A 27,406-nucleotide genomic window follows, 5' to 3' on the forward strand; every position below is an offset into this window, starting at 1 on the left:
CGAGAGTAGCTGTGTGGGCTTCCCGGGGCTGCGCTGATTGTGGTGGCGAGCGGGGGGCAGGTGTGTGCTCAGTCCTGGGTGTGGGCCTTAACAGTTCAGTGTCCAGGTCCTGCCCTTGGCCTTGGGCTGCCGTGACCGCCCACCCCAGTGAGGATCTGGGGAAGAGGAGGCTTTGGGGAATCCAGGCTGGTCTAGGTCCCCCTGGAATGGGGCATCTGGGTTACGTTCTCCCCAGCCTTGGCACTTCGGGGGTGTGCAGGGGGTGGGTTTCTTGGGCGCTCTCAGGCCCCCAAGTAGACCTCCACCAGCACCCCGACGGAGTGCATACGGTAGAAGACGCCCAGAGGCAGGCCGAAGTTGACGATGGTGAACCATGTCCGGTAGCCATAGAAATCCTTTTCCAGCCCGTTCTCGAACTCGGGGTGTATGCCGAAAGCAGGCATCATCCACAGCTGGGGAGGAGAGGGTGTTGTTGAGTGGGGGAGGGGCTCTCCCCTCCCCCAAGGCCCTCAGCTCATGGGAGGCCCCAGAACCTGCAGCTCCTGCAGCATACCCCGCACCCTAGCATCCCCTCACCCTTAGGCTTTCAGAACCAGCCCCTCTCCCCCTATATCCCCCTCACCCCATCCCACAGAAGGCCTCAGCCCCCTCCTTGGCCTGCCTGGGGCCAGCCTAAACTCCAGCTGGATCCTGAGACCCCAGGCTGCCACCACCACGGTACAACCTGCTCCACCTGGGCTCCCCTGGGCCCTCATTTCCATCACCTTTTTCTGCTCTGGGTTCATTCTTCCGCTGTCATGACTCTCTGCCCGCTCCACCCCGACCCTGCCTCCTGTCCAAATTCTGCCCGTTTCTCAAGGCCCAGATCAAACTTTCACAAAGCCTTCCTTGGCCACCTGGGCCCACACTTCCTTCTCTGAGCTACGACCACACTTTGGGGCCAATTTATTACTTATGCTCTGTCTGGACCAGAGGTTTTCACCCTCTGAAGTGTTTCCAGCACAGCTATTACCATCATGGGCTAAAACAACCTGGAGTTGTCCCGGGACTGCCACTTGCAGGCTTGTGGGAACACGGCAGGTCAAACATAAGGCTCAGTTTGCTCATCTGTTAAATAGGGACAGTAATAGTGCCTGTTGCATGGAGTGAGTGTGATGATTCAGAGAGATGCACGGAAAGGTGGACTTGGAACTTAGCGGCCGCCGGGCACCGAGCAGTCATCGTCAATACCTTCCCCTAGAGATGCTTTAGAAAACCAGGCACCTTCTGATCTCTTCCTTTGACTCAAGTCAGTGGACCATTAATGATCTGGTAATTCTCTAACTGGTCCCCCTGTGTCTCCTCAGCTAAGCTCCCCGAGGGTAGAAATCCTATGTGTATGTTTGTAAATAGCACTTAGCTACATGCTTGGCACATTCATTCATGCCAGGCACCTTGCAGGGAGCTGGGGGACACTCCCTACTCTCAGGCAGCATCAAGCTAGTTGGAAAGGGGCCTGTGTCCTTGACAATCAAAGGGACAAGCCAGTCGCCCTCGGGACAGTCAACGCACAATCCCTTGATCCACCCGTTCCTGAGTGAGGATTTCCGGGGCCTCCTTGCCAGCTGCATTCCCATGCCTCCCAGCCCCGCCACTCACTGTGATGTTGCAGAGGATGAGGAAGAGTGAGATCTCCTTGAGGGCCCGCCGCTTCCAGTTGAGGTGGCTGTAGGAGTGGAGGTAGGCCAGCGAGGCCTGCCGCAGGTCCTGGCCCAGCTCCAGCAGGGAGCCCCTGCGGGAAGGCTCGGCCTCCCACTTCCCCGCCAGGCTCTCGGGAGCTGCCTCCCAGAGTGGGCGCCGGTGCAGGCCCTCGATGATGAAGAGGTTCTGGGCTATGTGCTGCAGGATGAGAAGCAGCGAATAGGCCAGGATGAGGTGGTTGAGTAGCTCGTGGGGGCGAGTGGCCACGATGGCCACGATAGAGAAGTAGGAGATGCCCATCTGGCCCAGCGCCGCGCCCATCAGCAGCACCACGTCCAGGCTGCGGGTGGGGTTCTTGAGCGTGTCTAGCTCTCGCTCCTCCAGCCCGTGGATGGCCATGCCCGCCAGGCACGCCAAGCTCATAGTGGGCAGTGCGGCTGCATGGAAGCCGTAGTAGATGGTGAAGTACTGGCGCGCGATGGCAGGGCCACTTGCTTGGATCTGGAAGAGCACGAAGACGCACGTGCCTGCCACCAGGACCAGCAGGCCCAGCACCGGCCCTAAGATGGCCCCGTGCAGGTGGAAGGGCGGGGTGCCGGGGTGGGAGCCCGTGTGGGGTGTCAGGCGGCGGCCCACGTTCTTCCACATGACGAAGAGCATGCCACAGCAGATGAGGGAGTACTCGGTGCTGAAGGGGTAGAGCATCAGGTAGCCCTTCTGGAAGACCTCACACGCGGTGACGTTGAGGCACAGACAGGTGTTGGTGTTGTTGCCTGGGAGGGGGCGGGGCAGGAGGGGACGTTCAGGTGGGCCTTGCTCTGAGGAAACCAGATGCACAAATCAACCTGTTCACCTCCTGGGTTATGGCAGAGGCGGAAGGGACCCAGCCACCCATTTTACAGATGTGGAAACTGAGGCCAACAGAGAGAAGTCAGAAATCACAGGATGGTCCTTCTTTTTTTTTTCTTTTGTGGGACCTTAGTTCCCCGACCGGGGATCGAATCCGTGCCCCCTGCAGGGGAAGCGTGGCGTCTTAACCACTGGACCACCAGGGAAGTCCCCAGGATGGTCATTCCTTGACAAAGGGATTCTAGACCTCAAGTGCCAAGCTTAGGTAAAGCATCTGACACATGATGTCTTTGGCGCCAAATGTCACCTCTACAGATTACTTGCTGAGCACAGGGGGAAGCCTGTAACCTTATACTGGGAGGATCTGGCTGACACACCACGACCATCGGCAGCGTCCACTGTGGGGCAGACGTCTTGCCTCGTGATGAGGCGCCCTGCACAGCGCACAGTATCCCCTGTGGAATGTTGGTGTCCAAAATGCTCAACCCAAATCTAATCAACACTTCGGTCCATACTTCCTGTTTCTAGGAAAAGCAGGGGATTTGGGAACAAATCAAATGCCACCATGAGGAAGCAACCTGACAGATCTCAAATCTCAGTGTCATTAGGGGAAAAGAGACTGAACTGAGCCACCAAATGTACTGCACGTTTGAACAAACCATCTTTAAAAGACATTTCATGGGCTGATGGGAGAAAGTCGAACATAGATTGATACAGAGGATGGGGATGAAGTTAAGGCATTTTGTTAGAAATTACAATGGCATGTGTGCTAATGTAGGGAACGATATGATTTTAAAGACGTGCATACTGAAATATTCTGAGATGAAATGCCAGTATTTCTGCAACGTAAGTAATTCAGCAAAAATACTGGAATGAATATGGCAAAATGTTAATAATTATTACATCTAGGTGATGGGTATGTCCTGTTCTTCTACTCATCTGTATGCTTGACTTGTTTAATAATAAACAATCCATGATGTCACTTGCTGAAAATTCTCTTTGCACAGGTCTTCTGAAAAATGGATCTGGAGCATAAAGAATGCCCACGGTATACAGGCATGCTGAGATTTACGCAATGGAGGTGTGAATGCATGAGTCTGCTGGGAAGGCTTGGCTGTACACAGGTCAGGATGGTGATGCCACCCGGGGCGGGGGGAGGTGTATACATACAGGTGTGGCTGAATCCCACAGACGGAAACGTTCCCATGTAGGTTTAGGGGACATGGCCTCTAAGGGCAGACTGACAGGTAGGGCACTGGGTACATGGAACAGTCCAGGGAGTTCTTTCTGCCCAGAAACCTTCTGTTCTTCCTTATATGTCCAGGTACCTACAACTGTGTTAGGAAGACATTCCTTTCAGTCTTGAAGGCTTTTTAGTTTCTTGCAAGTAAAATGCAAATACCAGGGGTAGAGTGCATACCTGGGCTTATCAGTGAATAGCTCAGCCAGGATTAGTGGTTAGCTTACTGATAGCTAGACGGATGGCTGGAGCGGGCTTGCAGAGTGCCAGCACCTGAGGGGGCAGGCCCAGAATGGGGGCAGGATGGGTACCGTTGGCAAATGTCAGTTTCCGTTTAGTCGTGATCTGGTCTCTAGAGCTTTCTCCCAACTCTGCAGAGTCATTGAGCCTCACCTGTTGGAGGGAGTGTAGCGTGCACGCGCGCGCGCGCGCGTGTGTGTGTGTGTGTGTGTGTGTGTGTGTGTACATTCAGCGATTGGGGGGCAGTCATGGTCTCCTCTGTACCTGAGAACTTTTCCATGAGGGCGCTGAGCTCGGTCTCGATCTCATGGTGCATGGAGTCGTTGGTGACGGCCAGAAGCCACAGCAGCAGATTCGTGGCCAGCGTCAGCATCAAGCCGCACCTGGAGGAGGTGCTACACTCTGCCACACAGCCTAGCCGGCTTCCCGGGTGCCCCACGTTCACCATCACTGCCTTTGGGGTGACCACTCTCTCCCAAAGCCAGATGCCATCTGCCATTAGAACTTCAGGAGGGGCAGCCCTAGGGGCCACCCGGGACCCATTCCCAGACTAACCGATAGCCCCAGGGCCACCCTGTCCAGGGAAGCTGTTGGGGGGCCAGCATGAGTGGGGGACAGGGGTATCCCAGGAGTTGTTGGAAGGAGAGAAGGTGCCCGCATCTTACCTAGTGAAGTTGGTCTGGATCTGAACGCAGTCCTTAGAGTGCTTCCAGAGCACCCAGGTCTGAAAGAGAAAGGGCCTTGAGCCCAGGGGCTAGGGGTGGGGCGAAGGTTGGTGGTGGGACTATGGGGCATGTGTTCCAGTTGCATGTGTGTGTTTACAATGGAAGGGACAGTGAGGAAGCATGGGTTGGATTTGTGGCTCCAGGGTTTCCTTGCTGTGTGGTCTTGGGCCAGTGGAAAAACATCTCTGAGCCTTAGTCTCCTTGGCTCTAAAATAGGACTAAAATGTCTATCAGGGGAATGCCTACTTATTGGGGCACTAAAAAGGATGATGCAAACAAAAGACAGAGCACAATGCCTACAGATCAGGAACTCAGGAGGAACTTGGAGATTCATTAAGAGTAGCTCTGGGGACTTCCCTGGTGGCATTAAGAATACACCTGCCAATGCAGGGGACACGGGTTTGAGTCCTGATCCAGGAAGATCCCACATGCTGCAGAGCACCTAAGCTCGTGCACCACAACTACTGAGCCTGCGCTCTAGAGCCCGCGAGCCGCAACTACTGAGCCCGTGTGCCACAACTCCTGAAGCCCGCGCCCCTAGAGCTTGTGCTCCGCAACAAGAGAAGCCACCGCAATGAGAAGCCCGCACACTACAACAAAGAGCAGCCCCCGTTCACCGCAACTAGAGAAAGCCTGCGCGCAGCAACGAAGACCCAATGCAGCCCAAAATAAATAAATAAATAAATTAACTAAAAAACCTTCTTTAAAAAAAAAAAAAGTAGGGCTTCCCTGGTGGCGCAAGTGGTTGAGAGTCCGCCTGCTGATGCAGGGGACACAGGTTCGTGCCCCAGTCTGGGAAGATCCCACATGCCGCGGACCGGCTGGGCCCGTGAGCCATGGCCGCTGAGCCTGCGCGTCTGGAGCCTGTGCTCCGCAATGGGAGAGGCCACAACAGTGAGAGGCCCGCGTACCACACACACACACAAAAAAGTAGCTCTGTAGGGCTTCCCTGGTGGTCCAGTGATTAAGACTCCATGCTTCCAATACAGGGGGCCCCTTGGTCGGGGAACTAAGATCCCACATGCCGCTCGACCAAAAATATAAATAAATAAATTGTATTAAAAAAAAAAAAAGAGAGTAGCACAGTATATCCGGGGGTGTAGATTTAGGTACACACAGGTACGTACAGGCAAATGTACCTATAGGTGCCTGCGTTTCAGTGGCGCAGTGTGTGTGTGATGCTGACACATGTAGGTAGCATGGGTGTGGGCACACAGAGGCACGTGGAGGGCGCTGTGGTGCGTGTGTACAGACTCTGGGCCGTGTGGGTATTTGCTGACGTGCCTGTTTCTAGGCATAGGCCGGGGCGCGTACGCACGCGGCGAGGTGGTGCGAGAGGCGGGTCACCTGGATGCCGATGAAGATGATCTCGACGGCCGGGAAGATGAGCTCCAGCTGTGACTTACGGATGTGGCTCATGCCGTAGCCCACGCGGAAGACGTTGAGGCAGATGGCGCAGCTACCAAAGAGCACCAGGGAGCCTGGCCGGGCCAGGGGGCCGTTGGCACCTCCCCTGGAAAGAGCCCTCCCTCCCCACCCCTCTGCATCCACCCAGGCGCCCCGACACTCACCGCGCACCCAAGCGGGTCCTGCGTGCGGGTCCCGGTGGAGCACGGCTTGCGGCCGGCGGGTGGTCCTGGCGGTGTAGTAGAGAAGCCAAAGGAGGGCCAGGGCCTTCAGCGTCGCCAGCAGGATCCACACATCCCCCAGCGTGATGGCCACGTTGTTGAAGATCATGCTGCAGATGAAGGCTCCGCCCAGGAACACCATGTTGAGGGCCAGGAGCCCCGAGAAGAGCTGCCCGGCCTTCTGGGCCTGCCGGTCCCGGCGCAGCAGCAGTGAGAAGTGCCGCACCAGCCAGGACCTGCTGAGGGGCGAGGCGGGGGCCCTTGTCTGCTCGGCCCCCGTGGCCGCGTGGTTCTCCTTGGCCGGGGTCTCTCCAGTCTCCTGTGCTTCTGGAGAGGCCATGGGTGGAGCCTCAGTAGGGGCTGGGGAGGGAGACAGGGTTCTGGTTGGCTGCCAAGCCGTCCTGGGCTCAATTCCGCTTCTGCCTCTAAGCGCTGTGGGACCTAGGCGAGCTAAGCAACCTCTCTGGTCAGGACGTTGGAAATAAAAGCAGCTGCCCCATCTGCCTTACGGGACCCGAGAAGATTCAAACAGACCAGGGGATATGGAAGCCCTTTGTGCTCCACATAAACATAGGGTTTATTTCGACTGGCTTGAGGACCGCCTTCCCCCCACCCCTACCCTCCTGCATCAGTGCTTGATCTTAAGGTGGAATAATGATGTCTGTCAAGGCAGCCAGGGGTATCTGCACAGTGCTTGGCCACTGGGCAGTTTCCAGGGCTGTGACGTTTCACCACCAAAACGCAGTTTGTGCCCTCCGTCTTCTGGAAGGAAATTCACTCTTCAAGTCAGGGAGAGCAAGTAGGTGTCCTCTCTTGTTCTGACTCTGATTAGTTGGGCAATGGTTGCCTAGAGTGTTGGGTTGAGAAGGACCCTGAGGCTGAGCGTGGGCTTGGTGGGAAAGAATGCTGTGATCTGAGATAATACTCTATTTTGCGTACATATGGGTGTATATAAAATTACTTTTTAAAGAAGTCTTTTCATTGAACTTGTTACAATATTGCTTCTGTTTTATGTGTTTTGATTTTTGACTGTGGGGCATGTGGGCTCTTAGCTCCCTGACCAGGGATCGAACCCACACCCCCTGCATTGGAAGGCAAAGTCTTAAGTACTGGACTGCCAGGGAAGTCCCTAAAATTACTTTTAAAAGATCTAGAAGACACCCATCAAGTTCACAACAGGAGTTTCTTCTGGGGAAAGGAGGAAGGCACTAGAATTGGGAGAAGTTTAATGTTCTAGTTTTTTTTTTTTCTTAAAAAAAAAAATTACTGGGACTTCCCTGGTGGTGCAGTGGTTAAGAATCCGCCTGCCAATGCAGGGGACATGGGTTCGAGCCCTGGCCCAGGAAGATCCCACATGCCACAGAGCAACTAAGCCCGTGCGCCACAACTACTGAGCCTGCGCTCTAGAGCCCCTGACCAACAACTACTGAGCCCACGTGCCACAACTACTGAAGCCCGAGTGCCTAGAGCCCCGTGCTCCTCAACAAGAGAAGCCACCGCAATGAGAAGCCCGCACACCGCAACAAAGAGTAGCCCCCGCTCGCCACAACTAGAGAAAGCCCACACGCAGCAACGAAGACCCAATGCAGCCAAAAAATAAACAAACAAACAAACATTACTTATGTAATTAAAGTTAATTTTATAGCACATTAAAGGTTTTAGGAAAAAGTTCTGAGATTGAATGACAATGTCTGCCATGAGCATGGGACACGTTGGGATGAGCATGAATGCCATGACCTTGACTTTCTTTTTTCTTTGGCTGTGACGCACAGCTTGTGGGATCTTAGTTCCCTGACCAGGGATTGAACCCGTGCCCTCGTCAGTGAAAGCGCAGAGTCCTAACCGCTGGACTGCCAGGGGAAGTCCCATACCCTTGACTTTGATAGAACTGACTTCCATCTGTACCCTCCCTCAACTCCTTGAAGTCTCATGAATGTACAGCTCAACATGGGGAACACCATCCTGACCCTTCTCTTTCCCTGAGTGTCTCCTGCTACTTTCTCACTTGCCCCAAGCTTTCATTCAGGCTGACCCCTTTGTTACCCTTCACTTGGACCCAGATCTTGGGTCACCCCATGCCTGCAGCTCAGGACCCCTTCCTGGAGTCCAGCACACTTCTCCCGTGGGCCCTTTGAGTACTCATAATGCTGCACTGGAGTGCAGGGATGCCCCTCTGGTCTGGGTGCTGTCCTGGTGGGAAGGTTCCTTCACCACCCCCTGCTGTCCCAGGTGCTCTCCCTTGGTCCCGCTGCTGCCCTGGCATCCCTGGTGCTCTGGGCTCAGGGTCCTAGGGGCTCAGGGTCCTAGGTGCTCCCCCTTGTCCAGGCTGCAGGAGGCCTGCTTTCTAATTCACTGTCTCAGCAAGCGGAGACTCCATCCCCATGTCTCCCAGCAGGGAACCACGTGCCTGCCTTGCCTCTCCCCTCATCCCTGTGCATTCCAGCTCAAGGACTGCTCTGAGATTTTTCTTTACCACAAGCACTACCCTGGTCCACGGCTCCCTCTTCTCTCTCCTGGACTGGTCTCCCTACCCACTGCGCCTCTCCCCTACTTCCCCTGCAAAGGCAACCACTGTTCTCACTATAGAGTCCAAACTATCTAGCATGGCCTGCCTGGCCTTTCAAAATGAAACAAGGCAGCGTATGTTTAGTATGGGCTTGGGGTGCACAAGGTGATCAAGGCAGGGTAGCCGCTGTTGCTTCCTGGTCTGGTCTTAACTTTCCTCTCCAGCCCTGCGTTCAGACCCCCACTCCCTTGCCCATGGGCCATATGCCATCCTGATGCCTAGTTCCTAGAATGCCCCTGCTTTTACTCACTTCCCTGTCTTTGCCCACACCCTACCCTTTGCCCATGGTGCCCACCCACTTGCCCCTTGGATGACTGCGGTTGTGTCCTCAGGACTCAGTGGAGCCCCACCTCCTCTAGGAAGCCTTCCCTGAACCCCCTTGCCAAGGCTGGACTAGGTGCCCCTCTTGGCACCCTCACTGCACCCATGCTTGTTGCTGAAGTGTCCCCTACCATGCTCTATTTTATGTGATGTTTTTTAAGTTTACTTCTTTTTTAATTAATTAATTAGGCTGCGCCGGGTCCTTAGTTGCAGCATGGGGGATCTTTTTTTTTTTTTTTTTTTTAAATCGCGGCATGCAAACTCTTAGTTGCGGCACATGGGATCTAGTTCCCTGACCAGGGATCGAACCTGGGTTCCCTGAATTCGGAGTGCGGAGCCTTAGCCACTGGACCACCAGGGAAGTCCCATATCATGCTCTATTTTATTTATTTATTTTTAAAATTTTTTAATTTAATTTTTTTTATACAGCAGGTTCTTATTGGTCATCAATTTTACACACATCAGTGTTCATGCTCTATTTAAATTAGCTGTGCTTTGCTCTGTGTCTCCCTTTGGACCCTGACCTTTAGACTATCCCCCTGTGTAACTACCAGAAGACCCTCGGCACACGTGGCTCTAAAACACAGCCTCTTCAGGCCCCCATTCTCCAATGTGCAACCTGCCCAATGTTTATACCTCCTAAGGTCCTCTTCTGGGGCAAATAGAATAATAAAACTTGGTACTCTTTTAAAGATTCTACCAATGATTCCCCCCTTCCCAGTCTTCCACATCATTCTTGCTCCAGTTCTGTCCCCTCCTTGTCCAGCCCCCTTGTCACACTCTAGGCACCTCCTCCCCACATTCATCCAGGCCCGGCCAGAGTACTCCCCATGTCTCATGTAGCCTCGTGACCCCCACCCCCGTCACTCCTGCAGCCTGTTCTTCCTTCTGCCTCTTCTGCTACCCTCCACCAACGGCTCTTGCCCATCCTCACCACCCATCTTAAGCGCTTCTCCTGGGAAGACTTCTCCCTTTGCCCAGACATCTATCAAGAGCGGGTGTGCACTGCTGTGGGTGTGCCTGGTGGGCAGCGACCAGCTCCTGCTTACCTCATCCCCCACATATGGCACAGGGAGGACACTGAACCAATATTAGCTGACTGACTCTGGCATTTTCTGGGGACATTTCAGCACCAGAGTCATGGACAGAAACCCTTCCTATCAAACCCTTTGCATCCTTCCTGGCCCAGTGGAGGCGACTTTCCAGATGATCTTGGTCTTTTCTTCCCAGGCTCCCCCACCCAGGTTGAGCACATCTGAAGCTTACAGGGACACCTCCCTGCTCCTTTTCTCCCAGACCTGACTGCCCCATCTCGCCTTCCCAGAATCTTCCCCAAGGCAGGAGGACAGCCTAGTGCCGAATCCTGGCGCTTACTACCTGTGTGATCTTGGTCAAGCTACTTAGACTCTCGCTGCCTCAGTTTCCTCATCTGTAAACAGATACACGACTATGGAACAGTACCTGTTACATAGTAGATGTTCAATAAAGATTTCTTGAATGAATAAATGAAGGAATTAAGGCATAATACCTACCTGATGGGGATTTTTCAAAATTAAATGATTTAACACATGTAACTGCATGTAGAGACATGCCTGGCATAGAGAATGCTCTCAGTGTTAGCTGTTTATGCATTTCCTTCCTGTTCTGTCCAGGTCCTGGAGAGGCCGGAACGGTCGAGATTATTGGTGAATTACAGGGGCAGGTTTTGATTGGACTGCAGGCCTAGAGAGGACCCTGGAGGACAAGGTCCTGTCCTCCAGGGTCCTCACCTTCACTATCTTCCCCGCCCCCACCCCCAGGGTCCAACCCTCCCTCGGCCGCTAGAGGGAGCGCTCAAAGTGGAGGATAGGGTCCTCCGCTGGGGAGGGTGCGGGGATGGGCAAGCAGGGGTCGCGGGAAGAGGGTGAGGGCTCCCTGACTGACAAGGAGGAATCCGCCATCCTCTGGCTCGCCCCTCCGCGCGACGCCAGTTCAGGGGAGGGCCCGGACACCAAACTGGTTTGTGGGTCGCGATTAGAGCCAGTGATGAAAGCTGCAGAGCCGTCGGGGCGCGGCGCCTGGCCGGATCCGTGTGGTCGCAGAGCTACGGGATTTCTTTCCGAGCTACTCGAGGGACTGCGAGGCCTGGGACAGGCACCACACGGGTGCCTCTGACTGGGCATCCCGGCAACCCAGCCCCACACCCCTTTTTCCAGCCGTCCGGGCTTTTAGCTTCTTCCCGGCTTCGGCGCTCTCTTTCCGCTGTGCGCGCTCGGACCCGGCTAAGGCGCGGGGAGGGGGGGGTGCCCTGCTAACCCCTGCGCGCACCCCGCCCGCGGAAAGGAGACGGGGTGCAGAGCCGGGGTGGGGGCAGAGGGGGGCCGCCGTTCGGGTCACCAAGGGTTGACCTTCCTCCCGTCATCTCGCCCTCCCGCCCCAGTCCCTGCAGCCCCCGGTCTCTGACCCTCGCTTTGGGAGCGGAGTAGGTGTGAGTGTCGAGGATGGACTCTCGGGAATGTTCCTCCAGGGGTCAGAGGGCGCTCCCGGCCGTAACGGCGCCGCCGGGGAGCCTTACCTGAGGCCTGGGCAGGCATCGCCGCCGGCTGACCACCGCAGCGCGGATCGTCTGTCCGGGTGAGGCCCCTGCGCCGGACCGATGCCTCCGACGCCCTCCCTACGCGGGACTGCGCAGCCGCCTCTCGGGCTCCGCGGCCCATTGATTTTTCTGTTGACTTTGGGGCTCTCATTAATCAATCCTTCGTTAATTACCCCGCCGGGGGCTCCCCGGACAGCTCAGCCAATAACGAGGCGGCTGGACAGGCGGGCGGGGCCGGAGGCGGTGCATGCCTGGGGCTCTGGGTCAGGGGACCCACGAGCAGGCCCGCTTCCGGGGTAGGTCGGGGTGCAATGTCCTTAGGCCGCAACAGAGGCCGTGTAGGGTTCAGGCCACACTTGCCTCTGGCGGCCCAGCAGGGAATGGACCCTCCCCCACAGATCCGGGGTCACCTTCCCTTGTACCCCATGTAGCACCAGACCCGGCCCTGACTCAAGCTCTCTCTCCCTAAGGCAAACGTGAACTTGGGGCGAAAGAGACCCAGTTCTGACACGGCAGGAGGCGCCCCCTGCGGCCCTCCTCAGCTCTTCCTGCAGCCTCTGAGACCTGCCCACCTCGTCGTGCTGGTGCGGTCCCGGCACGTTTTCCTCTAAAGTGCCCTGTGCCCCAGGTGCGGCTGCTCCCACTCTCCCGCACAAAAGCCATCTCCTCCCACCCCAGTCCCCACCCCAGCCTGTCCCCCTTCATCTGACTCGCTGGCCACCAATTCCGCCTCCTCTTCTAGCTGTTGGTACCTCCTTTTCAATCTCTCTCTGCACCGTCTGACTTCCTCAGTCTCTCTGAGTCCATCTCTATATCCCCCCTCCCCACCTTCTTTTGGATCAAACCATTTTATTGAGGGGCTTCGGAGACGGTCGAAGGGCTGGGAAAACAGTGAGATCCCACACCCTCAGCCCTGCCAGGACCTCCCCAGCTTCACAGTTGCCCCGTCTCTATATCTCTTGTAGAGTAGAAGCCAGAGGGCTTTGGAGAGGAGCCTCAGGGACTGCAGGGAGTGGGGTTGTGGGTAAGAGGAGGCCCAGGGGGTGAGAATCTGTGTCACCCAAGCCCTGTTTAGCTATAACAGCCCTGTTATAAATTATGTTATAACAGTCTATGAATTGAAGTTGCATTCCTGAAATGTTTCATTTGAGGGGAAAACAAAAGCTCTGATGCATGAAAAAAGTTTGAAAATTATTATTCTTAGTAGAAAGGCACTGGCTCCCTTTCGCTGTGTGACTGTGGGCAAGTCACTTTACCTCTCTGGGCCTCAGTTTTCTTCTTTGTAAAATTGTAGTTGGATTAAGTGAGTCCTTCCTAACCTTTCATGTGTCATGGAACACATACATTAAAAAATGTATGTGTCACTTGAGGATAAGGCGAAGAGGAAGGTGGCAGCCTGGGTACTCCACCCAGCCCCTCCCAGCCACCCAGGTACGAGTCTGTAACTAGTCTGTGACTCAGACTTGGCTCACCCACAGAAAAGCCTGAGCCCTGAATATCTCCAGGGGCCCTTGCAGCTCCGACCCCAAGACCCCCTCCTGTGATCATCTTAGATGTGGCTGCTGAGACACGAAGTGGGCACAGGGTGGGGCAGGGAGAAGAGCAGGTTTATTGGTTTCCAGCTCCAGGCGGCAGCATTGGCCAGGACACGGGGCGGGGGTAGGGGTGGAGCTAGAGGCTAGGACACTTCCAGATCTTGCCTGGTCCTAGGAAGGGTGCAGGGAGAGGTCCTCCTCACCCCCACCCCCACCCCCGCTTGCCCCATGCCCCAGGGATATGCATGTCCTGATTGTGATTTAAAAACTCATCCTGGAAAAATAACTTTTGTGAAAATTCCACTCTGAGGCCAGCGGGGGAATGGGTAGTTACGTGGCATAGTGACTGCCAGCCTGGGATTCATTCCCTGGGGGTCTCTGGGTGGGTGCAGGAGCTGAGCCCCTCCTCCCCACGTCTCTAGCGGGGCTTCAGGACAGCATGTAGACCTCCAGCAGGCTGGAGACAGCATGCATGCGGTAGAAGATGCCGAAGGGCAGGCAGATGTTGACGATGGCTGCCCAGAGGGAGTAGCCATAGAAGTCCACCTCCACGGTGTTGCTGAAGTGGGGGCGGGCCCCGAAGGCGGGCATGATCCACAGCTGTGGGGACAAAGGGGTGTCAGAACCTGGCCCGGACTCGTGCCAGTGGGTCATTCCGTGGGCTCTGCTGGGTGGGGTGGGGGCAGGATGGGGGTCCCAGCCCTCTGGTTTTGTGGACAGCGAGGGCTGGGTGTTGCTGAGTGGGGACCTCGAGCATCTTGGGCGGGGCCTGGCACTCACTAAGGAGCTCAGTAAATGTGCCCAACTGAACTTGCCTGCCCCCCAGCCTAGGGCTCCGCCTGTGATCACATCTCCCACCCTCAGTACGGCCCACTTGTGGGACTGGGGAAGGGGAGAAGAAGTCTCAATAGATGCTGTGAGAATTTGGAATAAATGGCTAAATCAGTAGCTCTCTCCTGGAGAGATGTGTGCAGGGTGGTGATGGTAGAATCAGACAGGCCCAGGGCAGGGGTTCAGGATCCTGCCGGAAGGCTCCCCCAGCCCTGCCCGCTATGAGCTCTGCTCTCCAGCTCTGGCCCCGCACCCCACCCCCTTCCCAGGTCTGGGAGGCGGTTGAAGCTGGAATCCTGCTTCATCCCTGGCTATGAGCTCAGATAGTTCATGTATGGGGTGTGAGGCAAAGAATAAAGGCTTCTAGACTAACCCCCCTCTCCCCACCGCAAATGTATCACATCCTTGGACACATCACAGCCCAAATGTGAGCCTGCTTCTATCCTATAAAATGAAGGAGTTGGAGATGATGCCCTCAGAGCTGATCCAGGCTCAGATACCTGGAGCAAAAGCGGCCTCCCAGGTGACTCCCAGCCTGTAGGCTCCCAGCCTGTAGGCCTTGGGAGAAGGTGAGGGGGGGCCGAGGCTGGGAGCCACACCAAAGGTGACTCAAGACAGGAGGAGGTTTTGAGCTTTATTGCTTCTACTGGTAGGTCAGAGATGGGTGACTACTCTTTTTTTTACCTGTAGGAGGGGCAATATTGGCAGTGGGGACTTCAAGAATGCACCTCAATTTGGGCGTGTATTTCAGATAGACCCACTGGGGTGGAATCCCTCTGGAGATGTGTTCTATATTGGGATATACCCACATTAAGGCTGTTTTCTATATTAGGGGTATTTTCTATCAGAGGTTATAGCTAAAAGGACTGTCTTTACATTGAGCAAAACTTCACTGAGGTGTGCTCTGTCTTTGGGATGTACTCACAGGGGTCCAGGCTTCTCTGTTAGAGATTTCCCTCCTGGGGATTATATCTACACTGGGGCCTTTCTCTATTAGGTTGGAGCTACACGAGGAGTATTTCTCTGTTGGGATGCACCTTCACAAAGAGTGTTCTCGTACAGGATGTATGTTTGTATCGGGTGAAGTCTGCTGTTATACAGAGGAGTTTCTCTTGGAAAGCGGCTTTGCTGAGTCGCCAGGGAGGGGCGACTGTTGTGGCTGCCCCCCTCCCGGCCAGCCCGCCACTGCACTCTGCTGACAGACCCCTCACGCTCATGCTGGTCTCTGCCACCTCCTGTCACTGCTGCGATTATTCTAAGAAGCAGGTTGGTCACAAGGTCCCGGGAAGAGTCACACCTCCCACCTGGGAGCAAGGGCCCCCCGCTCAGCTCCGTCTCACCTCCTCCCAGCCCTCACGCCAGCATCCCCTAAGACCCCTCCAGCTCTGCCTAGATGCCAGAATGCCGGGATCTCATTCTCCCCGTGCGCCCCGAGATGCTGTTCGCCCCCGGGGCTGCACCTGACTCTCCCTGAACCTGCTCCTTTCCTAGAGAGCCAGACGATGCTCGAGTGGGCTGGGGGCCAGACAGAGGGCCAAGTGAACAAACCCGAAAGAGCATCTTTCCTCGGCCTTCTCTTCCTCCCAGCCCACCCCCGTCTCTCCCCAGTTACTCACGATGATGTTGCAGAGCAGGAGAAACAGAGAAATGTCCTTCAAGCACCGGTATCTCCAGTGGCCCCTGGGGGCCAAGGTGATGCTCACTGCTCCCTGAGGTCCTGCTGGGCTGGGGCCAACCAGCCTGGGGGTGGGTGGGCAGGCAGGCAAGGTGTGGAGGGTGTCCAGGTTGGCAAAGGTGAGGCCGTGGCAGGGCTCCTTGGGGGGAGTACCATGAGGCTCAGCCCCGGGGGGAACCCGGTGGAGGCTCTCAATGATGAAAACGTTCTGGAAGGTGTGCTGGGCGATCATGAGCAGAGCGTGGGCCAGGCTGAGCCCCGCCAGCAGCTCCCTGGGTGTGCCCGCCACTGCAGCCACGATAGAGTAGTAGGAGATGGCGTACTGGCCCAGGGCGGCACCCACCAGCAGAGCCATGTCCAGGCTGCGCGTGGGGTTCTTACGGTGGTCCATGGCCCGGCGGTCAAAACGGTAGATGACTGAGCCACTCAGGCTGACCAAGGTCATGAGTCCCAGACAGACGATGTTGAAGGTGTAGTACATGACCAGGGCCTGCTGGGTGTGGCTCCTCTCCCCACTCACTTGGACCTCGTAGATGATGAAGACAGCCAGCCCCACGACGAAAAGCATCAGGCCCAGGATCGGGCCGGCAAAAAAGGTCTCCCGGAAGAGGCTGAGCAGGGATGGGGCGTGGCTGTGGCCGCAGGTAGAGGAGGCCATCAGCCTGCCCACGTTCTTCCACATGACGTAGAGCATGGTGGAAGCAAAGAGGCTGTACTCGATGTTGAAGGGGTACAGGTAGAAGTAGCCCTGCTGGAAGATCTGGCAGACGTCCGTGTTGCAGGAGCAGTCTTCTCCGACTGGGCCGCCCGCACGCTCCGCTGTGGAGAGGGGGGCGCGGAGCTGCACTGCCCTCCCACCTTCCTGGAGGCCCCCACCTGAAGAACCTCACCCCTAGACTGTGACCTTTGGAAGGGCAGGGTTGCTATCCATCACCACCGTATTCCAAATGCCTACACAGGGCTTGGCACGTCCGTTCATGCCACAGATATTTATTGAGCATCTACTATGTCCCAGAAACTATGGGAGCCAGGGCTCGATTAAGAAAAAAAAATTCTGAGCCACAGAGTTGCCCGCTTCATCCTGTCCCATTCCTGCAGAACACTCCCAACCCTTCCCCACCGGTAATGACCCCTGGCTGCCCAAGATAGGCAAGACTCTGGTCCTAATAGAAGGTGGCCCGCTTAGAAACCCCTAAAATTCAAGCTGCCTCGCAGCTCTCGCCAGCATCTGCTTCAGCCAGAAAGAAGCTGCTGTGCCCAAGTCTTGACCGTGACCTGCTGTCACTTCGGTTTGTACCACACTGATAGGAATCTCACCCTGCATCCAGCGTGTGCTCTGCTCTGCAGGATCCCTCGGGCCTTGGCAGACAGCTCTTTTGATCCCCAGAACTATCTCAGCTGGTTTTGCAGAAGAAGGAACTGAGGCTCACTCAGAGAAAGTGGCTTGCGATGGCAGATCTGACACCAATGACGTGACTCTCAGCCCTGAGGCAGGTACCCCTCTGCACCCTGCAGCCCTAGCACGTAAGGTCGCCCACCTCCCTGGGCTGGGTTTAACCATCCTCAGGACCCCTCTGTATGTGGAGAGTGGCCCTTTTCAGTCCTGCTGGGCTGGGATCTCCTGTAGGCCTGGATCCATGCTTTCCATTCCTGGACCCTCCCATACTGGGTGTGCAAGGTCCAGGTGGACTTGGTCATCTAGTCTGATCCTGGCTGGTGGCGAGGGGTGGGGGGGCTAGAGAAGTCCAGAGAACCAGGACCAGGGGGACTGTGGGCTCATTCTTCTTCAGCATAGCATATTGGTTCAAAGCAAAGATGGATCTCAACCCTAGTTCTCCAATTTCAAGCTCTGTGACCTTGGGTAAGCTACTTAACCTCTCTATGCCTTAGTTTCTGCATCCATAACATGGGAATGCTAATAGTACCCATCTCACAGGGAGGTTGCTAGGGTTAAGTGAGATGGTGCTTGAGACACTTGGCACAGTGCCTGACATATAGAGCTCAGAGAACTGTCACTATCGTTATTGCGATTATTACTTCTACATTCTCCTCCTTGTCAGGCACTCCCTTCTGATCCCACGCTTCCACCATTGAGCCACCCTGCCTCCCTTCCCCTCTTTCTACCTTGATCACTCTTGCCCTTTCTTCCTGGAGCATGAATCCCTTCTTTGGTGGGACGGAGACCTGGACAGTGGGACCGAGGCTGTACTGTCCAGGATGAAAAAATGCTCCCCTGTACTCTTCCTCCTGGGTCACCCACATCTAAACTTCTTCAGAGGCATAGCCTGGGGCAGCCACCTTTGCCTCCATGCCCTCTACGAGTCCACAGGGCACCCAGCCCGAGGCCTGGCTGCCACGGGACCAGGGTGAATCTGAAGTGGGCACTCACATTCCAGAGCGAGGCGGGTATGGCTGGTGTTGCCGTGAGGACTGCCGAGGGAATGGGCCTGGTGCACCGATTCATCCACCACAGTTGCCATCCAGATGGCCAGGTTGGTGGTGAGCGTGAACATGAGACCACATCTGTTTGGGGAGGGAGAGCAAAGAGGCCAGTGAGAGTCTGTGGCTCACGTTGGGTCCCCGGCGTGGTGGAGAGCTGGGGATGCTCTCCTGGGAGATGGTGCTGAGAAGCAAGAAAGCAGGCAGACCCCTGTGTGAACAGGGAAGCTGAGTTTGGAAGGAACACTTAGCCTGGCTGAGATGCCTCCCAAAAGAGGGCTGGGGGTGTCGTGGGGTTCAGGCCACGGCTGCTCCCTCTCTTTGGGGAAAGGACATTTGTACATTACACACGCCATCTCACCAAGCACGTCCCCCATACCCCCAGCAGAGGGTGGTGGAAATCAGGCTGACAAAGCCAGGGGGCCTTGGCTGAAACCCCACCTGGGGGCAGAAAGAGGACCCACGCCCCAGGTTGGGAAGCGCTCATCTCATGCCAGGTGAGCCCAGCCCCTGTGCATGGACACTGAGCCATGGGCATGGAGCAGGCACTCACCGAGTCAGGTCCAGGTGGCTGTGAACACAGTCTTTAGCGGAGATGCAGAGAAAGTAAGTCTGTGTTGAGAGAGAGTGGTGGGGTCATCTACTCTGCAGACGGGCTCAGCCCGGAGCGCCCAGGTCCATGCCCGGCACTTGTGCTTACCACCTCAAGAGCCCTCCTACTACGTGATCGAGTTTCTTTCAGCTTTACAAAGGGAGACGTGAGCTTTTCTCTCTTTCTATTCTCTGGAGCGATTTGTACAAAATAGTTCTCTGTTCTATAGAAGTTTGCAAAATGCCACCTGTAAACTCTCTGGGCTTGGTGTTTGTTTTCTGTTTCTCTGTAGGGTGGAGTTTTGACTGCCTAGTTATTTATTCCTGGGAGCGAGGCCAGCCTCGGAAAGAACCTAAGCGGCCTCGCCGCTCTCTCTGGCACTGTCCCTGCCCCATCCTCATCCTTTGCTTCCCTGCAAGTCCTTGCTCTCACCTGGCTGCCCACAAATCCTTGCTGTGGTGTTTATTGATGTTGGGGTGCCTGTATTTCCATTTTGCCTGAGTATTCTTTAAAGTCAGACAATGTAAAATTAAAACTATATAAATGCCAAAGTCGTCAATGTGTTAAATTGTGGAAACCTGGGCAGTAGGGATGATGTTTCAAGAGAGGGAACCATACACGTGGTCATTCTGGGCTGGGGAGGGTTTGGGTCCCACATTAAGACCAGTCCTGCCTCAGCTCAATCAGAAGATCTTTTCCAGTGTTATTCGTGCAAGAAATAAAAAAGTGAACTTGTTTGAAAAATCCCATATACAGGCTACCCTATTTCCTGAAAAAATACAGAATATAGGGGACATGGCTGAGGCCCAGCTGGCCATGCCCACAGCAGGACGCTGAGCTGGGGCTGATGCCCTCTATGGGCACCCAAGGGGGCAGGTCAGCTTCCAGGAGACAGAGCAGCTGCTGCAACTGACACCTCCTAGGCGTTAACTCCTGGCACTGCTTAAGGTGAAATGAAATCGCAGGGCCCCTAAGTAGGCACTCACATTTGGATATTACTTCATTACCAGGTGCTTCCAGATTTACAGACTCATGTGATCTGCACTACAGTCCTATCCCCACCCTAATCGATTGCTCAGCGTGGAAGTGGAGTGGAGCTCAGATCTCCTGACTCCATGCCACATGTTGGCTCTCTTCCACCACACTCAGGGACACTCCTCCCACCCACCTGCACAATGACAAACACAGCCTGGGTGAGAGGGTACAGGATCTTGATGGCTGACTGGCACTCAAAGGAACTGGAGTAGTAGCCGGTCTTGAAGACGTCCATGACGAGAGTGCAGATCCCAAACAGCACCAGCCCACCTGGGAAGGACGGTGGCGGGTGGATCAGAGAGGCAGGAGAAAATGATTACAGATTTGAGGATGGATGGCCAAATAGTTGGATGATTGGGTGGATGGATGGATGAATAGGGTAAGTGAGAAGACGGATGGAAGGATGGGTGTGTGATCGAGTGGGTAGATGGATGGATGTCCTCTTGAGCCCCCATCCCTTTGGGGCTGCATAGATAAGGGAAAGGACCCTAGAGAGGCTCTTTCAACTGCAGCTGTCATCTGTTTTCTGCTCTCCATCGAAGTCTCTTCCATGGCCACCCTCTTTCAATCTTTAGAAAGGGCAGAGAAGTTCCACTCCATCCCTCTCTTCATCCCTCTTCCAGGACTCTTTCCCTTCCTCTTCTGCCTCAGACACAGCCCACCTCACCCTCAGACACATCTAGCCTTGGGGGGTGGGGACTTCTCACCGGTCTACCTCGAAGGGAACCCAGCAATTCCTGCGGGAGCCCCAGCCTCCAGCTCCCCGCCTGGGCCACCCCACCTCCGCCCACACCTCCCCCGGCACCTCGGAGCCAGATGGGGCCCGCGTGCGCGTCCCGGTAGGGGACGGCGTCGGTGTCGGGGCAGCGCACGGTGCGAAGGAGGTAGAAGAGGATCCAGAGCACGGCCAGCAGCATCATGGTGGTGAGCAGGGCGAACACGTCGGTGTCGTACACCGCCACCTTGTTGAAGGCGCCGCCGCTGATAAGCGTGCAGGCGAGGAGCAGCACGTTCACGGCCAGCAGCACGGACAGCAGGCGGCCGCCCTTCTTCCACGCCTCGCGGGGGGCTGCCCGCGGTGCCGGCGGGCTCTCCTTGGGGCCCGTGGGCAGCTCCTCGGACATGGCAGAGGCGACTGGAGGAGGCTGGAGGGGTCACTGTCGGGGCGGAGCGGACAGGACCCCAGGTCAGCCTCGAGAGCTCTCCTTCCTCCATCTTATCCCTAGATTTGGGGACCCGAGGGGCGGGGGCTGCGGGGGGTGAAGGAAGCGCTGGGAAGGGGGAGAGAAAAGCCCACTGTGCCGGTCTCGCGCTCGACGGGAGGAAAAGAGAAGCGGCTGCAGCCCCGTCGGACCCCGTCCAAGGTTCCCACTCCCCAAATCCGTCGGCCGGCTAGCCAGGGGCACCCACCTGGCTGGGCCGGGCGCCCGCGCTGAGCTGGGGTCAGGGGGCGGCGAGTGTGTCCTCTCTCTAACGCCGGGATGGACGGGCGCTTTATACCGGGGAGGGCAGGGTGATTTACAGCCGCGGGAGCTCAGCTCCATAAACCTCTCAGTCCCACTCACATGATCCATCTTTTTCCTGGGCTGAATTTAGTGAAGAGCGTGCGGAGGCAGACAAGGTATGATTTATATTTACCCGTTAAGAGGCGCCCCCTCCCCCGCCTCCCTGTCACCTCGGCGCAGCCAGCCTCGGGCGCGGCCCGGCACTGCGGCACCCAGCGGGCACCCCGCCCCCGGCGCCCAGCGCGCCCTGGCGCCCCTGTCTCCTGACGCCCAGAGTCCTGAGAGCTGACGCTCAACAAACGCCCCAAGGGCCCGCAGGCACCCCGACGCCCTCATGCCCCGCGGCCCTGTACGTTTGGGCTCTTCTGTTGCTGCCCCAAGATCGGGACCCTACCGCCCCTTCCCCGACACCCTCGCAGTGATCGAAGTTCCCTCTTCCTCTCTCCCTTCCCCTGGTCCCTGCTGCGCGGGATGCTGCCGAGTCGGACTTGCGTACGAAGTGCTCGGCCAGTCTTGTAGCGCCTCCTGCTGGAGCGCGGCTGGCCCGCCTCGCGCGAAACTGGCCGCCGGGACAGCCGTGTCCCGATCGCTGACGGTCTGGCGGTCGGTCCTCATAACTCTCTTAGGCCCATTGTCCAAGGGGTCAGGACTGCCCTCAGACATCCCTCCCCAGCCCTTGGCCCGTTCCCTTGACGCTTAGAGACTTCGGGGGCCGCAGCGCCGCGGCTCTAGTGAAGACAGACCTCGGACTGTCCCCAGACTGGGCCTCACGGGGCGGGACGCTGGGGTGAGCAGCGTTTTGGAGAGAGGCCGGGCCCGGTTTGCTCGGGAGCAGGGAGTTTAGGACCCAGGGGCAGCCCGGGGCGGCCCTCTGGGCAGCGGGAGATCCTCCCCCCACCTTCCCCGCCCGCTGAGCGGCTCAGATGTCCGAGTAGCGGCGGCTCTGGCGCTCCGCATCTTCTGTTTGCGGCGGCGGGCGCTGGCGGCCCCGGCCCCTGCCCGACCCCCTCCCCCAACCCCATGCCTCAGCTCTAACCCCGCCGCCCTCCCCCGCGGGGGGCATTTCCCCGTGTCCCCTGCCCGTCCCGTCCAAGTCAGGCGCCATGAACGACCAGTACCACCGGGCGGCTCGGGACGGCTACCTGGAACTTCTCAAGGAGGCCACCAGGAAGGAGCTGAACGCCCCCGACGAGGATGGCATGACCCCCACCCTCTGGGCTGCTTACCACGGCAACCTGGAGTCACTGCGCCTCATCGTGAGTCGAGGGTGAGTATCCTACTGTCCCCGCCCAAGCCCCGCCGGGGAGGACTGAGAGTCTCAGGGCCGCTCTAGGCCCCTGAGACACCCCCTCTCAACTCCATGGCATCTCCCCCCCCCCACCTCCGCTGTGCCACCCTCTTCCCTAGGACAGACCCTAAGGTGGAACCTTGGAGATTGACAGTCGTGGGAGGAGGAAACAAACTGAGGCCTGTGACATTTGTGACCTGGATGCGGGGCTAGGAGGAGAGGGACTGGGACTTGGGGGTCCATGGTTGTGGGAGGGGCTTCAGAGTGAGGAGAAGGTGGGAGGGATCTCCTGGGTGGGTAGCACCAGGAAGCAAGAGTGAAGGGCATAGTGAGACTGGGAGAGAAAGAGCAGAAGCCTCAGAGGGGCCGGAAGGGGGGCTGGGAAAGGAGAAGCTCTTCACTGCCCACCCCCAGCCTGTGGTCCAAGGGGTCCAGCCGGCGCCCACACCTCCCCACACACTGGATTCCACACAGCTCTCTCCCTGCTCATCCCTGAGACTTGTGGGCACTGTCCACAGCGCCAAATGTCACTCGGTTCAGCCACCCCATGAACTCCCTCTGTGCCCCTCCCCCACCACGGGCTCCATCACCCTCCCTTTGGAGTTGTCTGCGGGGAGGAGTGGGCATTGAATCCAGGTGTCAGGGCCAGGGAAGGGGTTAGGAAGTAGCAGTTGAGGAATGTGGCGTCCGGGGCCACTGACATGGGCTCCCTACGGCTAAATGACCCTGTGGACAACTTGCCAGCCCCAGCGGTTTAATAAAGAGAAGTCAGGTTGACCTGGGGACCAGGGAGGCCTGGACAAGGAAGAGGGATGTACGAGATGCCCCAGGAGGGTTAACATGAACATCTCAGGCCCTGGGAAATCCTGGTGGAGGGAAAGGGGCCCGGCTGGCCTGGCGCCAGGAGCTGGCCTGTGGTTTGAGCATGGGGTAGGTGGGGAACCCCCCTTTGCCCTCCCTCCACAGCTGCTCCCCGGGCCCAGCAACAGGTGGAAGCAGCCCCTGAGATCAGGCAGCTGAACCATGCCCCGAGACGCGGAGCCTGGCCCCTGTCCATGCGAAGAGGGCGCACAGTGATCTGCCATTCTGCTCCCCCCTGGAGAGATTCGTGGGAGGAGGGGACTGGGGGGCCCCCCTTGGTGCACCAACCCCCCCCAGCTGCTACAGAGGGTGAGGGCTGGTGCTTGATGGGGTGTGGGCCAGATGCCCAGTAGCTCCTGTCTAGAAGGACTTGAAGACCAGTGAGGGAAGTGGGGAGGGGAATGCGGGGGGTTGGGGACTGGGGAGTGTGGGCAGGAGCTGCTGAGACAATGAAGTGATTCTTCCTTCAGCCCTGCGGGGTGACCCCTCATTAGAGTGGGGCAGAGGGCCTGAGCTAGGTCCCTGAGGGAGGCGCAAGCTTGGAGGAGCCAGGGGGAGGGTGCCCAAGGGGGGCACAGTCTGGCGCGGAGGGTGTTGGAGGGGGCTGCGTGGGTCCCTTGGACCTGCCCGAGCCAGCCGCCTCACAGCGCTCCCGAAGATGGGGCCGCCCCGGGAGGGGAGGGCAGCTGGGCCCAGGCTGCAGGCTGCCCTTCCCCTCCCCTCCAGTCCTGGCTGCCCCCATGCTCCCCTCCTGGCCCAGGCCAAGACCCGACACCTGCTCTCACACGCGGCCTTGCCAGGCCTGGCCCTGCTCCCTGCAGACGTGGCCGTGCCCGGCGACACGCAGGCACGCACCCTCACACACTCCCCCAGGGCTCAGGCCCAGCACACACGACCCTCTCGTCCTCTTTTTCGGTCACTCCTGCACTGGCAGCCCCACTCACCGCCGTGCCTGCCTAGAGACCCAGACTCGGCCCTGGCCCACCACCTCTCTGGGCCAGCTCCCCGCCGGGCCCCATGAATAATTCACTCCTTTCTCTCTGGACATTAAATATTTATCCCCTGAGATTCCCAGCCCTCAGTTCTCTTGGGGAAGGCCCCGCCCCGGCCCCGCCTTCTTTGTCGCCCCACCCACTGCGAGCCTGGAGCCATCTTTAACCCTGGGCTCGCTCGAGCTGCGCCCGGTGGCTCCCGGCGGCGTGTCTCCCGGAGTCAGAGGAGAGGTCTCAGGCCGTCGAGTCCCTCTGGTGTGCCTGTGGGGAAGCTCATCCAGGCTGGGCGCTCCCCCCACCGGCAGCCGCTGCCGACTGCCTGCCTGACCTTGCGATGGCTCGTCACCCCTCCCCGCGTGTCCTCCCTGCAGGGGTGACCCGGACAAGTGTGACATCTGGGGCAACACGCCCCTGCACCTGGCAGCTTCCAATGGCCACCTGCACTGCCTCTCCTTCCTGGTGTCCTTCGGGGCCAACATCTGGTGCCTGGACAACGATTACCACACGCCGCTGGACATGGCCGCCATGAAGGGCCACATGGAATGCGTGCGCTACCTGGACTCCATCGCGGCCAAGCAGAGCAGCCTCAACCCCAAGCTGGTGGGCAAGCTGAAGGACAAGGCCTTCCGCGAGGCGGAGCGGCGCATCCGCGAGTGCGCCAAGATGCAGCGCAAGCACCACGAGCGCATGGAACGGCGTTACCGGCGCGAGCTGGCCGAGCGCTCGGACACACTCAGCTTCTCCAGCATCACGTCCAGCACCCTGAGCCGCCGGCTGCATCATCTGGCGCTCGGCAGCCACCTGCCCTACTCGCAGGCCACGCTGCACGGCACCGCCAAGGGCAAGACCAAGATCCAGAAGAAGCTGGAGCGGCGCAAGCAGGGCGGCGAAGGCACCTTCAAGATCTCCGAGGACGGCCGCAAGAGCGTGCGCTCGCTCTCGGGCCTGCAGCTGGGCAGTGACGTGATGTTTGTGCGCCAGGGCACCTACGCCAACCCCAAGGAGTGGGGCCGCGCCCCGCTCAGGGACATGTTCCTCTCCGACGAGGACAGCGTCTCCCGTGCCACACTGGCGGCCGAGCCTGCGCGCTCGGAGGTCAGCACCGACTCAGGCCACGACTCCCTGTTTACCCGCCCGGGCCTGGGCACCATGGTGTTCCGCAGGAACTACCTGAGCAGCGGGCTGCACGGCCTGGGCCGCGAGGACGCGGCGCTGGACGGCGCGGGCACGCCGCGGGGTCGGCTTCAGAGCTCCCCCAGCCTCGACGACGACAGCCTGGGCAGTGCCAACAGCCTGCAGGACCGCAGCTGCGGGGAGGAGCTGCCCTGGGACGAGCTGGACTTGGGCCTGGATGAAGACCTGGAGCCCGAGACGAGCCCGCTGGAGACGTTCCTGGCCTCCCTGCACATGGAGGCCTTCACCACCATCCTGCGGCAGGAGAAGATCGACCTCGAGGCACTCATGCTGTGCTCGGACCTCGACCTCCGCAGCATCAACGTCCCCCTGGGACCCCGCAAGAAGATCATGGGGGCCGTGCGGAGGCGGAGGCAGGCGCTGGAGCGCCCGCCGGCCCTGGAGGACACAGAGTTGTGAGTGCCCAGAGCCTCGGTGGGGATGGGAAGATAGGGCTTGGAAGGCCCTGGGGTGGGCGTGGATCTGTCTGCCTTTTCGGGTGGGGGATAATAACTAGGTCGCCGTCAGTTCCAAGAGGCCCCGCGTATTCACCCCCAATTCGGAAAAAGAAGCTGCCTGTGTACTTTGCTGGTGTCAAATGCACCTCAATTTTGAAGAAGTCAGAACGCAGGAAAATGGGTGTCTTCGTATGGATGAGACCCAGTAGTCATAGTAACCACGGCCGGGACGTTTTGAGCCCTCCCATCGCCTGGGTACTGGAGTTACCCTTGCACAAGTCCTCTCATGTGCAGGGGCTGTATCACCCCCATTTTACAGGTGAGCAGGTGGAGGTTCAGAGGCTTCGAGTAGCTCACCCATGGTCCTGCCGCCGCTCAGTGCAGAGCTGGGCCTGATCCCTGGTCTGTGAGGCTCTAGAGCTAGGGAGGGCAAGGTGACTCCCGTGGGGTGGAGGGTGTGGCAGCCGGTCATCTCACCAAATGCCCAGGCCCTCAAGACAGATGTCTTACCTACTGGTCCCTGAACCTTGTAACCAGAAACGAGCAGATACTCTCAACAGGGCCAACAGTGGCCTTGAGGGCAGAGCTGTCACGTTCAAAAAGCCATCATGGGGAGCCCAAGGCTGCTGTCAAACTGGCAACGCTGTTGGCCCATCCCTGCCCTGACTCTGCATCCTGGCATCCCACGAGCCCAGCAAACACGGCCGCCCCCTTTTGGTATCTATGGCCTTTACCCTGCATGGCTGGGCAGGGGTGGGTTTGGGAGGAAGTCTGGTTTAGAGTTTGGGGCCGGCGTCCCCATCCCTGATCATCGGTCTGCCTAGAGAGGGTAAGTGGTCAGAATATTTGGTCCTGACTTAAAATGCTGTGTGCGAAGGCCCTTATCTGAGGTCTGTTTCTGTCTCTCTCTCCACAGATAACAGGGGCTCCTATCCCCATACCAAAAAGAGTTGCAAGTTGCCACACCCACGGTGGGACCACGAGGTCCTCACAGTTGCCAGCCCTGCAGCTCCCCAGCCACTTCCCGGGAGCAAGGACCATGCGGTCATCTCCCTTGAAAGCCTGTCCCCACTCTGCCGCAGAGGGTATGGCCTGGAGGCACCTGGAAGGCCAAGAGAGTGACTCAGAACATCAATTCTGAGGGGTCCCGAGGCCCCTAAGCCACCTCTCTCTGAGTGGCTCTAAAGCACGTGTGCAT

At 57.8% G+C, this 27,406-nt stretch overlaps 3 protein-coding genes across 7 annotated transcripts; 1 reads left to right on the top strand and 2 right to left on the bottom strand.

The window, feature by feature from the left end:
* Positions 1-281: 281 nt before the first annotated feature.
* On the bottom strand, positions 282-10,560 carry OTOP3 (otopetrin 3). Its single transcript, XM_060135763.1, has 7 exons — positions 10,548-10,560; positions 6,306-6,794; positions 6,082-6,215; positions 4,675-4,733; positions 4,274-4,392; positions 1,639-2,453; positions 282-452 (listed from the first exon to the last, which is right to left on the bottom strand). The coding sequence occupies exons 1-7, from the start codon at positions 10,558-10,560 to the stop codon at positions 282-284; spliced, it is 1,800 nt and encodes a 599-aa protein (XP_059991746.1).
* Positions 10,561-13,206: 2,646 nt separating this feature from the next.
* On the bottom strand, positions 13,207-22,724 carry OTOP2 (otopetrin 2). 4 transcript variants are annotated; one of them, XM_060135188.1, is made up of 8 exons: positions 22,663-22,724; positions 21,342-21,517; positions 20,737-21,088; positions 20,065-20,201; positions 18,858-18,916; positions 18,255-18,388; positions 15,807-16,684; positions 13,207-13,959 (listed from the first exon to the last, which is right to left on the bottom strand). In XM_060135188.1, exons 3-8 carry the CDS (start codon positions 21,053-21,055, stop codon positions 13,789-13,791), a joined length of 1,698 nt encoding a protein of 565 aa, XP_059991171.1. In that variant the 5' UTR covers positions 21,056-21,088; positions 21,342-21,517; positions 22,663-22,724; the 3' UTR covers positions 13,207-13,788. The 4 variants fall into 4 exon arrangements, with proteins under 4 accessions (XP_059991171.1, XP_059991169.1, XP_059991170.1 ...); XM_060135186.1 differs by having other exon boundaries at positions 22,579-22,720; XM_060135187.1 differs by lacking the exon at positions 22,663-22,724 and adding an exon at positions 21,933-22,430.
* USH1G (USH1 protein network component sans) lies at positions 22,366-27,264 on the top strand. 2 transcript variants are annotated; one of them, XM_060135224.1, is made up of 3 exons: positions 22,366-22,703; positions 24,949-26,166; positions 27,125-27,264. In XM_060135224.1, the coding sequence occupies exons 1-3, from the start codon at positions 22,540-22,542 to the stop codon at positions 27,126-27,128; spliced, it is 1,386 nt and encodes a 461-aa protein (XP_059991207.1). In that variant the 5' UTR covers positions 22,366-22,539; the 3' UTR covers positions 27,129-27,264. The 2 variants fall into 2 exon arrangements, with proteins under 2 accessions (XP_059991207.1, XP_059991208.1); XM_060135225.1 differs by lacking the exon at positions 27,125-27,264 and having other exon boundaries at positions 24,949-26,170.
* The last annotated feature ends 142 nt before the right edge of the window (positions 27,265-27,406 follow it).

Source organism: Lagenorhynchus albirostris, chromosome 20 (assembly GCF_949774975.1).
Source record: "Lagenorhynchus albirostris chromosome 20, mLagAlb1.1, whole genome shotgun sequence".
NCBI lineage: Eukaryota > Metazoa > Chordata > Mammalia > Artiodactyla > Delphinidae > Lagenorhynchus > Lagenorhynchus albirostris.